At 50.8% G+C, this 12,223-nt stretch overlaps 1 protein-coding gene across 3 annotated transcripts; it reads left to right on the top strand.

Moving 5' to 3' along the window:
* The first annotated feature begins 885 nt into the window (after positions 1 to 885).
* Positions 886 to 12,218, top strand: LOC100341342 (uncharacterized). 3 transcript variants are annotated; one of them, XM_008259283.4, is made up of 2 exons: positions 886 to 1,170; positions 11,162 to 12,218. In XM_008259283.4, the coding sequence occupies exon 2, from the start codon at positions 11,185 to 11,187 to the stop codon at positions 12,097 to 12,099; it is 915 nt and encodes a 304-aa protein (XP_008257505.1). In that variant the 5' UTR covers positions 886 to 1,170; positions 11,162 to 11,184; the 3' UTR covers positions 12,100 to 12,218. The 3 variants fall into 3 exon arrangements, with proteins under 3 accessions (XP_008257505.1, XP_051705040.1, XP_008257507.1); XM_051849080.2 differs by lacking the exon at positions 886 to 1,170 and adding an exon at positions 7,493 to 7,826; XM_008259285.4 differs by lacking the exon at positions 886 to 1,170 and adding an exon at positions 7,493 to 8,187.
* Positions 12,219 to 12,223: the final 5 nt, after the last annotated feature.

Here is a 12,223-nt window from a genome sequence, read left to right as displayed (position 1 = left end):
GTTAACATAAGCACCTTTTTTTAAAAAAAAGATTTATTTATTTATTTGAAAGTGGGAGTTACACAGAGAGAGAGAGGGAGACACACACACACACACAGAGAGAGAGAGAGAGAGAGAGAGAGAGAGGTCTTCCATCTACTGGTTCACTCTCCAGTTGGTCGCAACAGCTGGAGCTGCGCTGATCTGAAGCTGGGATCCAGGAGCTTCTCCTGGGTCTCCCATGCAGGTGCAGGTACCTAAGGACTTGGGCCATCTTCTACTGCTTTCCTAGACCATAGCAGAGAGCTGGATGGCAGGTGGGGCAGCCAGGACTTGAACCAGCATTCGTTTGGGATGCCGGCACTGCAGCGGTGGCTTTACCTGCTACACCACAGCGCCAGCCCCACCATAAACATCTTTCAATTCCATTTGCTATAAACTTTTTAAAGTATTCTTGTATTAACTAAATAACTTCAAGGACAAATGAAGGTTATACATACGAGGAGAAGTTGGTGTGTAACTGTTGTGTACAGTTAGCAGTAAGTCAGCAAACAGGAATGACAGGTTTCTGGGGTGTGTGATCTGAGTCTCGGAGGCTGGTCTGCTCGACCACCACTGGTTCCAGGGGCCCAAACGTGCCCTTAGTGAGGAGACTTCTAGAAGTTCATGGATAGTTTGCATGACCTTTTAATTCCCTTTTATTCCACACATTTTTGAAGTCTCCCCATTCTAGGGTGAAGAAGATTTTTTTCTGTAGACACTCTCCTTTCTCATCTTTACACACCGAGAAGTGGCTCCGAACCCCACAGAGCGTGCCTCCTCGCAGGGGGACCTCAGAGAGGCGCTAGCCCAGAGCCCTCTACTTCCTTCCGAGAAGGCGGGGAGGGCCGTTTCAGGAAGTGGCTGCACAGAGCGTCCTTAGCCTCAGCCTCACGGCGGCTCTCCGTCCCCAGAGTCACAGAGCGACACAGGCAGCAGGGGCTGCTCCAGAGGTCCCCGGGGCTGGAGGCTGTGCATCCTGGGAAGAAGACAGGTGGGGCCTGAGCCTTGGTTCACCGCCATCAGATGTTGGGGATTGGAGGTTCTTCCCAGGATTCACAAAGAGACTGGAGCTGTTCTCTTCCACCTACTGTTCCTGGAGAGGAGAGCTCATCGCTGTCCTGGTAGCAAAGACCCCACTGGCACAGTAAGGTAAGGATGTCTCACGATTCACATGCTGATTGCTGCTTGAAACTGCCTCTTGGCCGGCGCCGCGGCTCACTAGGCTAATCCTCCACCTAGCGGCGCCAGCACACTGGGTTCTAGTCCCAGTCGGGGCGCCGGATTCTGTCCCGGTTGCCCCTCTTCCAGGCCAGCTCTCTGCTGTGGCCCAGGAGTGCAGTGGAGGATGGCCCAGGTGCTTGGGCCCTGCACCCCATGGGAGACCAGGAGAAGCACCTGGCTCCTGGCTCCTGCCATCGGATCAGCGCAGTGCGCCGGCCGTGGCGGCCATTGGAGGGTGAACCAACGGCAAAGGAAGACCTTTCTCTCTGTCTCTCTCTCTCATTGTCCACTCTGCCTGTCAAAACAAAACAAAACAAAACAAAACAAAAAAAAAAAAAAAGAAACTGCCTCTTGGCTCTACCTTTCCAGAAACTTCTTTTGTGGTCTGACCATGTCACTCCTCTGTGACGGTAGTCAGTGAATGGGCATTCTGGTGTCGTGATGTGAGCTATGCTTACCAAAAAAGCGAGTATGTTGCAGGTGGAGCAGTCAAGGCGGCCTCGACTCAGGAGGAAATTATACTGTGGGAGAGGAGTGAGGTCAGTGGGTCGGCTGGGTGGTCTTAAGGAACCACCTGTGTTCCTCTTGGTAATCTCTCCGACCCCCGCGCTCCCCCAGAAGAGAGAAGGACCTTGGCAGTGTTTTGTGTTGTGTCCATGGCATCTGGAACAAGCAAATGTACAAAAAACCACACGTGCTTTACGAATGAATGGAGGGCTGGCTGGCTGGATGGAGGAATCCTTGTTTTTCAAGGTCATTGTCTGCAGGTCTTCTCTGACCCTCTGTGAGGGCTGGATTCCTTCCCCGAGTTCTGACAGCATCTTCATTCAAGCCTTTAACTCACATTCACACAATTTGTTTCCATGTCTGTCCTTCCTCGACTGTAACACTACAAGGGAACGAATTCTGCCTCATTTCCCCACTTAACTGCAGGCACTTTGCTGGTGCCGGCACGCAGTAGGTACTCACTGAGTAAAATAATACCGTGGCAGCTTCACCAAACCTCAAGTGTCAAGTGGATTAGGAGATTATGCTAATCAAGACCTCCTTTGCCTCTTAGGTGTTGGGGATGAATTGATGAGTTCTTGCTCTTTGCTTTCCATGGCTTCTAGAAGACCTTTCTATTTTCATCTGTTTTTCCGGTACCTTCTGTATTTGTCAAACTACACAATGTGCTGAATGATTTCAATGGATTATGTTTCTGGGATCAGATTGGTTACATCCTGATGTTACGTAAACAGGCACCTTGGCCTCGCCAGCAAATGATCGGCTCAGGATCGGGTGTATTGTTTCCAGGAGGGTCTCCTAGAAGCAGTACCTCCCTCTCAGCTTACAAAGCTTCTTACAGCTTTTGTCGCACAAGCTGAAGCCCCTACTCTTGTCCCACTCACTCTGGGCCATCTCGTTCATTGCCTGTGGGCCTGTGTGCGTAGGCCACTTGCCCTCTGATACTGTGGATCATGTTCTCTCTGATGGGTGTGCTTGCTTTCTGACCAGGTCACCTGTTCCAGGGGTCCAGGTGGGGATTTACATGGTAAACTCTGAAAGAGCGAATGGCCTTGTGTGATCTCCAGTCAATGTTTTGAGGACACTGATGCAAAAGTCAAGACTTAGGCTCAGTGTCAATCAAACACATTCAGTTAGGGCAGGGTGAAAATCGGAAACTAACGGTAGGTGCTCCAATTACAAAAAATAGGCAATAGTAGTGTGAGATGAGCTTGAGTCTCTGGCAGTTTGCTGTACCCAAGAATTCCACCGTCTTAGTTGATTTATGTGGACCTGACTCCATGGAAGGGAATGGCTCAGGCGACCAACTACGTGTTGAGAGAGGAAGGCAGGAACTTTGGTTTTATTGGAAGTTTCTTTGAGAAACGGAGCAACTCTCACTGTGCCAGGGTGCCCCGCCCCTGATTTACTTGGGGAATACCATGGGATTTAGGTAGTCCTCTTACCTAAGGTCTACCTTGCCTTCCCAGGAGGCCTTGCAACCTGCCTCTGTGTTGTCATCTGGACCCATCCAGTTAGAATGAGAATCCCCGCGGTGACTGACCTTGCATCCTGATGGCTTTGAAAACCTCGTAGCCGTTTGGGTCAAGTCCTGAAGTTGGCCAGCACCTAGGTTTAGCTGACTGGGCCCTTCCCACATGCGCACTTTCGTCACCCGCAGGGGTCATCTCCGCGCTGTCCTTCGTCATGTTTGCTCCCACTTCCCACTCTCAGGCCGGTCCCTGGGCAGAGGCTGTTTCTGAGGGGCCTCCTCCGCTCTGTCTCCCTCCGGAAGCCTTGCTGACGCTGTGGTGTCCTTGCTTCGTCCGGGTGTTGTTCTTTGTTTTTTGCTAGCCCTGGTCTGTATGGACTGCGATCCACCCCAGCTGTCTCCTCCCAGGCTCTTCATCCCGAGAATGAAGAAAGAAATGCGTCTTTCTCTACCCAAGGGCTTCTACACTTGGGGAGGAAGTTAACTGTTCTGTGTTGTTGTCATCTTTCTCATGAACTCCACCAGTGCTCCCACCCCAAAATCAGGGAGGTGAATTTTTCCATCGTCTCTGCAGGCTCAACCTTTATCAGTCTTTAGCGTCGTGCAGACGCAAGGCAGGTGCACAGCACATGCTTATTGAAGGAATGAGTTTGTAAGTGAGTGTGCGAATGGGGAAACTGGGATACAGGAGCTCAAAACTCTAGTGTATTTTTGCTCATTCAGAAATGGTTTAATGATAATATGGCTGGGATTTTTGTTCTTTCTTTTTTTAAATATTTATTTATTTATTTGAAAGGCAGAGTTACAGAAAGAGAGGGACACACACACACACACACACATACAGAGAGAGAGAGAGAGAGAGAGAGAGAGAGATCTTCCATCCGTTACTTTATTTCCCAAATGGCCATAATGATCAGGGCTGGGCCAGGCTGGAGCTAGGAGCCAGGAGCTTCCTCTGGGTCTCCCATGTGGGGACAGAGGCCCAAGGACTTGGGCTATCTTCTGCTGCTTTCCCAGGTGCATTGGCAGGGAGCTGGATCAGAAGTGGAGCATCTAGGACTAGAATTGGCGCCCATATGGGATGCTGACATTGCAGGCAGAGGCTTAACCTGCTGTACCACAGCACTGACACTGGATATTCAAAGTTAGTAATTTTCTTTGTCATCAATACTTACATAGTAAGTTCTGAAAAATACAAAACATAGTTGAAAATGTTTGCAAAATAGCATCAATAACATCTTTTCTATTTGCAAATAATTTTAGAAAATGAAAAGATAAGTATAATGGTTGTATTTTTAAGAAAAACCACAAGGGTAAGTATTAAAACAGCCATTTGCTCTTTTTTTTTTTTTGATAAGGCTTATTTTATTTATTTGAAAGACAGAGTTACAGAGAGAGGTAGAGACAGAGAGAGAGGTCTTCCATCCTCTGGTTCACTCCCCAGATGGCTGCAATGGCTGGAGCTGCACCAATCCAAAGGCAGGAGCTAGGAACTTCTGGGTCTCCCACGTGGGTGCAGGGGCCCAAGGACTTGAACCATCTTCTACTGCTTTCCCAGGCCATAGCAGAAAGCTGGATCGGAAGAGGAGCAGCCGGGACTAGAACCTGTGCCCACATGAGATGCCGGCGCTTCAGGCCAGGGCTTTAACCCACTGCGCCACAGCACCAGCCCTGCCATTTGCTCTTTAAATATAATTAAAAATTCTATGCTTATTCTAAAAACAAATATAAAGGCTAATAAGAGTAATCAAAACTTCAATATCAGTATAAGAGGATTTTGCTGTGGAAAAATGCAAATCCATCCAACACAGTAATCGAATTTGCCATGCAAGGTAGACTTATATCACTGCCAAAGTCACTTTATAAATATACAGACTTCTTATACTGGAGAGAAATCACGCATATGATAATTAAGTACAAGTTCAAGTTAATAATTTTGTGCTAAGTGAAAGTTCTTAGAGAGAGAGAGATCGTCCATCCTCTGGTTCATTCTCCGATTGGCTGCCATTGCTGGAGCTGGACGGATCTGAAGCCAGGAGTCAGGAGATTCTTCCAGGTCTCCCACGTAGGTGCAGGGGCCCAAGGACTTGGGCCATCCTCTACTACTTTCCCAGGCCGTTAGCAGAGAGCTGGATCAGAAATGGCATAGCTAGGACTTGAACCAGTGCCCATTTGGGATGCCAGCACTGCAGGCAGATGCTTAACCTACTACGCCACAGTGCGGGCCAGCCCCTAAGTGAAAGTTCTTATTTACTTACTTACTTATTTATTGATTGATTGATTTTACAGGTAGAGTTACAGACAGAGAAAGAGAGAGACAGAGAGAAAGGTCTTCCTTCTATTGGTTCACCCCCATAATGGCCACTACAGCCAGCATGCTGCACCGATCTGAAGCCAGGAGCCAGGTGCTTCTTCCTGGTCTTGCTTGCGGGTATAGGGCCCAAGCACTTGGGCCATTCTCCACTGCCCTCCTGGGCCACAGCAGAGAGCTGGACTGGAAGAGGAGCAACTGAGACTAGATCCAGCGCCCATATGGGATGACGGCGCCGCAGGCAGAGGATTAGTCAAGTGAGCCACGGCGCCAGGCCCTAAGTGAATGTTCTTAAAGCAGACAAAAGATCAAGTGATTCATGGATTTTTAGTTTCAATTACAAGATTTCTTTAAAGTCATACAGTTTTCAGATTTGGAGAGCTGGCTTTGCGTGGCATGTCCAATCACGAATAATATGCTTCGTGCATAGATACCTAATAAACATAAAAGTATGTAATCCAGCAATGCATACTATGCCAATATTAATATGAAGGGATTTCTTTTTCGTCATGAAATGAATCACGGCGTATAAAAGATTAGTCCGAATGGTTACAGTTAAACCATACTTTAATTTTGGGAAATAGAAGTAAGCCCAACAGAAAGTTTTGTGATAACCCCCCAGTGCCAAGTCAGAGGGAGACAAACAAAAGAGCTTTATGGGGTCTGCTGAGTTCAGCTTTGCCAAGATTGCATCGAGACGGCATCTGATTTATGGCTAAAGCCAGGGCTGGGCTGCTGCCTTGTGGGGATGGGGCAGCCATCTTCACTGTGCAATGAAAGAAAACCATTGATGTTGGAGTTGTGGTTTGTCTACCAGCCACGCGCAAAACTCGCCATTTGGGTGCTGCGTGTTGTCTTGTAATAATGTGATAATGTTAAGGTCCTATCCTACGCAAGCAAATTCACTTTTTTTTTTTTACAACTTCAATATAAAAACAACCTCTGCATATTTCAGAAGCAAATTCTGCAAGATGAGCTTAATAGAGACAAGCCAACAGACCAAAGCAAAGTCCTCTCTGATTCTGGGAAGTCATCCTGGCAATGAATTCTACACTCAGCAGCGCACACACTGCTGTTTGCTCTTTGTGGTTTATTGATGACACATTGACCTTTGACACTGAGAGAGAGAGGGGGGCATATGTTTACTGCCCATGGATAACTTACAGGAATCAGGAGAGAGACTTGGCATGTCTCAATCACTGGGGGTAACCCCAGCACCTAAATCCCACTGGGGGCACATAGGTGGGCAGAATTCACCGCTGATTGAATAAAATCTGTAGAGTCTGTTGCTGTTGTAATTTGATTAGTCCTGTGTCAATGCAGAGAACTCCACCCAAGTAGAATCAAATGACTGTTTACTTTAGCCAGTATCCTGTAACTTCTTATAAGTTATTTAGGTTTCTATTAAGAGTCACGAACCATGTTATTTATTTTATGTGGTTCCACGGTAGTTAGTATTGAACACTCTTTTTCTGAAATCCTGGCACCTCCTATGCTTTATTTTTAGCCGTCTCTATATTAACACATACAAGGAGACTTCCAGAAGCTCCCAGAAAATGGAACAAAAAGCTACATTTACGTTGGTGTGAAACAGATTGCGAAAGCCATGAGGAGCTTTCTCATACCACACGTTTTCCGTGGAAGTATTGCTGACTTCTCGTGGATGAGGAGAGTGGGATCTGTCCCCAAATTGCATCCTTGTCCATACGGGCGTCATTGCTACTGTCATGTGTCACAACCACACACACTTACTATCTCAAGCTCAAGTGAAGAGCGCTTCATCACCGCTGTTCTTAGCCACTGTCTCTGCGAGACTTGCCTCTTGAATGTCTATACTCTGGGTTTGGCAGGCTTTTTGTCCCCACGCCTGTCCGCTAGTGACCTGGTGTGCAGTGACGTCATTGTGTGCAGTGACGCAGGTGCACAGTATCCTGAAGATGCTTTTACACAGAATATTCTAGAAAAGCACCACAGAGTCGATGAAAGCAAGGTAGCAGTACCTCTGTGGCCTGCCCGACGCTGGGATTGCTTCCAAGCATGTCTGCAGAGCAAAATTTGGGGCCAGGAAGACGATGGGGAAAGAACACTGGAGAGTTTCCCTTTATAAAAAGAGGCAGGTTCAGACGCAAAAAACCATTCACCGCCCAGGAAACAGCGCCTGAGAAAAATGCATCCACACATCTTCTGTCTTAGGGGGGCACAAAAGGGACCTCAGGAGGCTTCGCGACTCGGCCGGTTCTCCGTGCCACCTCCGTGAGCTGTCTCCAGATGGCCGACTGTCACAGCTAATATCTAGTGAGTGCTTGTGCTTTGTGTTGAGTGTCTGGTGCTAAGCAAACACTGGCTTCCCTGCCTTCCTTCCTGTTCCCCTGGGGAGACCGTGAGCCAGAAGATGGCCTTGCGGACTGACCTGATCTTTCGAATAGCAGCCTAAGTCCTCAGAACAGACAGAGGGCCAGGCTCGTCCGAAGAGAAGGGGGCGTCTTTGCGGCGGGAGAGGATATTGGATCTTTGGGTGAAGGTGGTACAAGCCCTTCTGGAAGTTTCTGCTTCTCCCCGTTGGCCTCTGCCAGCGGCCGCAGAGCCCAGGAAATCGTCTTTGAATGCAGCTCAGACACTGGCCCTGCCTCCGGGGGCAGCCGCTGCTCCGGTCACTGTAAGTCTCTCTCTCTGAGGTCACAGAGCTTCCCTCCCGCAGCAGTCCCCGTCAGGGAGCCATCCTCTAGACCGGCGCTGGGGGGCACCTTTCCCCAGGTGGGAGACAGCACTGCAGACAGAGCCGGTGGGCATCACCACAGCACACAGCAGGGTAGCTCTTGTCGGTGCTTAACCTGTGGCCTGAGCTGCTCCTGATGGGCTACAAAATGAATCTTAACCCTCGGGACCTTCATCTATCTGGAGTGCCCTAAACAAGCCCTTCACTGCAGCAAAACCCACCCACCGCGCCCTGAACGCACCAAACCGGTTCTACCTTGGCTCTTGCTGTCTTCTCTGCACTGGTCCTCCCCTCCCCCCTCCTCATCCCCTCCTCCCCCCAACCCTACCTTTGCTCTGACTGTCATGATTCAAGCCTTACCTCCTCCAGGAAGCCTTCTCTGACTGTGCCAGGCTGCAGGGATCTCTTTCCTCTGCACACAACCCGGCTTTCTCACTCATTTGGTAAATGAGCAAAATGACACATGATCCTTTTCGGTGATTATGGTCTAATGCCATCGCCGTCTTCATCTTCCCCTGGATGTTGCTAACTGTTTTGGCACCTTGTCACCTCACTGGTTATTAATACGCGTTGGGTGCTTCCAGGGCCGGTAAAGGTGGGTGACTGCCACGAGGAAGCAGGGTGCTGTGTCGATGCAAGTGTTAGCCACATTAGGAGACCAAAGCAAGCAGTTCCCGCCCCAACAACAAACAGCTCCCTGAAGCCACTTCACGTCCAGGGCAAGGGTTAACTTTTATTATAGCTGAAGCCGGTGGCCAGGGAGGGAGTCCAGCCAAGCGGGGTGTGTGTGTGTGTGTGTGTGGGCATGGTGGGCCTCTGGAAGTCCCGAGGACAGAGCGGAACAGATCCGTGTTAGCCGGCTCAGATAACAGAGGGAGGGTTTCGAGGTTTAGACTCTGCGGGCAGGAAACGCAGAGCACCCCCGTGGGATGGAAAATCCAGGGACAAAGCCCGTGCTGTGCGGCCTCCTGGGGCCTTCATGGCTCCTTTATCTTTGTCTCTCTCTCTTTTTTTTTTTTTTTTTTTTTTTTTGACAGGCAGAGTTAGAGAGAGACAGAGAGAAATGTCTTCCTTCTGTTGGTTCACCCCCCACATGGCTGCTGCGGCCGGCGCGCTGCACCGATTTGAAGCCAGGAGCCAGGTGCTTCTCCTGGTCTCCCATGCGGATACGGGGCCCAAGCACTTGGGCCATCCTCCACTGCCTTCCCGGGTCACAGCAGAGAGCTGGCCTGGAAGAGCGGCAACCGGGACAGAATCTGGCACCCCGACCGGGACTAGAACCCGGGGTGCCGGCGCCGCAGGTGGAGGATTAGCCTAGTGAGCCATGGCGCCGGCCATGTCTCTTTCTTCTATTTGCTCACCCCACCGCCTGGCTGGCAGGCCAATTCCAGGCCACAGAATACCTGCTCCGTGTGCCTGGGGTCAGATTTAAGAGACAGACCCTTACTGACGCAGTGCAGGCTCCAGAATGATTTCCCATTGATCAGATGGCGATATGCTTCGACGGGGGAGGTGATGTTTGAAGTCACGAGGAAGGAGCGAGGCAGCGCAGACTACAGGGGCCATCGCCTTGGGCGGGGTGCAGGTGGGGACAACACGCGGCATCCCCACCGCAGACTTTCACAGCCACAGTGCTACTGTAGTTCGGTGATTTCCTGGGCTGCCCTTCATTGCTGAGAGAGATGTTGCACCTGCTGGTTCATGTCTTATGCTTGAGAGGGTGGTATGAGGCCGCTGTGTGTGCCGTACTGTCTTGGTGGTCACATTCTTTCAGTAATCCTAAAATTCTAACACCTTCCTGGACGTCCAGTCTCCTAGTTCTCACAAAACTGGAAGAATACCTCTCCAGTGGAGTCCAGGTGCCCGGGGAGGGGACACTGTTCAAAGGAGAACTCAGAGAAGGCATTCACTTGACCTTGCATCTGACACAGACTCCTGGGGCGGCTGGGAGGGTGGGCTCTGGAATGGTGCCTCCCGAATCAGGTCCTGACCCACTGCGAAAGCCCACGAGCAAGTGACTCAGGCTCTCCAAGTCTTACTTTTCCCATCTGTGAACAGTGCACGGCACAACCACTTAGCAGAAAACAAAACTCCCCAGAGTGATGTGCCGACAACAACATTTGATTCTTAGAAAGTTCTTGGTGAACGCCACGCACAATGGCCACCATTACTGTTCATCTCAGTGGACTGAAGGAACCCAGGGCAGAGTCAATGTGTTCCCTACGTGTCACACAGCTCCCTTCTGGATTCTTCCCCACGTCTTCGCGTGTGTGTTAGCAAGGGTGTGGTGGTTACTCAATTTACTTTTATTTACTGATGGATTTGAAAGGGAGGGAGAGATCTTCCATCATCTGCTCCACTCCTCAAATGCCTACGAGAGCCAGGGCTGACCACGCTGAAACCAGGAGTCTGGAACTCAATCCAGGTCTCCCTCATGGGCGGCAGGGACTCAGCTACTTGAACCATCACTGCTGCCTCCCAGGGTGCAGGTCAGCGGGGAGCGGGGATTGGGAGCAGAGCCTGCACTTGAACCCAGGCACTCGGAGAGGGGATCTGAGCGTCCAGGTGGTGTCCCAACCACCGTCCCGAGTGCCCATCCCACCCACTGGATTCTATAGTGTCGTCCTTTGTGCTCTGGATTGTAGCAGTTGTCACAATCAAAAGTCCAAAAACAAAGGCTGCGTAAGCAGTACAGCCTTGGCCTGAATTTGAACAACTTGCTGAGAACGGAGCTGTCGGTCCGAGTGCGTTGTGTGGGTGCCCCTCCCCCGAAACGAAGAGAAGAGGCCATTTCTCTGGCCTCTTTGATTCAATCTCTCCAGAATTGTCATCCTCTGTACCAAAGGATGTGCCTTCTATTCCCGAAATCAACACACAGATATGCTCATTCCCACTCTTTTTTTCCCCCCTACAGGAGCCACGCCAGCCCCGGAGACCATGAACTTGTCTTCTGAGCACTGCAACGTGTCAGACTGGCTGCGGCGAGAGGCAGCCGTGAAGGCCTCTGTGTACGTGGTCGCGTTCTCCTGTGCCACGTCCATCACGGTCGTCATCACCACAATCGTGTGGCAGAGCCCGGAGCTGAGGAGGGAGGTCCGCTACCTCCTCCTCTGCCATCACCTCCTGTGCATCTCCTCCTACTGCGGCCTGGGCGTTGTCTTCCAGGGGATGCGGGCCCTGCTGGCCAACAGCCCCCTGCTGCTGTGCTGGGTGGTGTTTGGGGCACAGCTGAGCGTTGGAGAAGGCATCCTCTTCACTCTGGCCTTGATGGCTCTCAACGCTTGCCTGGCCATTTGCTGGCCGCTCACGTCCCTGTCCTTGGTGGAATCGGTCAAGTGCAGGATTCTAGCTGGCACCTGGGCAACCATCATCCTCAAGAACGCTTGCCTATTCTTCATGGAGGGCGCCAACTCCCCTGCGGGCGCCGTTTTGAAATCCGAACCCTTTTGCCCTGTGATCTTGAACGGCGTTGCTGCCAGAGCCGTGGGCATGACCTTCCTCCTCGTCCCCTTGTCTGCCATTCTCATCAGTTACTCTCTGATCTACCGCGAGGGGAAGCGGGCTGGCCATTTCAACAGGGCCAACATCAGAGCCAGGCGGCGGGTCCTCATCCACCTGGTGCAGATCAGTCTGCATGTGATTCCGACCCTGCTGTTCATAGGTCTGGGAAAGATGTGTGGGCTGTTTTACTTTGCGCTGAACCTGGTGCTTTTCAGCGTCTTTGCGTTTGCCCAGTGTTTTAACCCTCTGGTCTACGGGCTCCAGGATACAGAACTGCAAAGCAGATGGCAGGAGTGGTTGTACTGCCGGCCGGGCTGTGGGCGCGCGGTGAACAGCAGAGGGCCCGTTTAATCGCACCCGTTTTACTGCCATTCGGAAACCGTCTAACTCCTGTTCGAACGGGTACAGCCCGGCTGCTCTGATCTGACTTTGAAAGCAGCATGAGTCAATAAAAATTATTCACAAACCTCGCTGC

Source organism: Oryctolagus cuniculus, chromosome 3 (genome assembly GCF_964237555.1).
Source record: "Oryctolagus cuniculus chromosome 3, mOryCun1.1, whole genome shotgun sequence".
Classification (NCBI taxonomy): domain Eukaryota; kingdom Metazoa; phylum Chordata; class Mammalia; order Lagomorpha; family Leporidae; genus Oryctolagus; species Oryctolagus cuniculus.
This window is presented reverse-complemented; position numbering and strand designations above follow the sequence as displayed.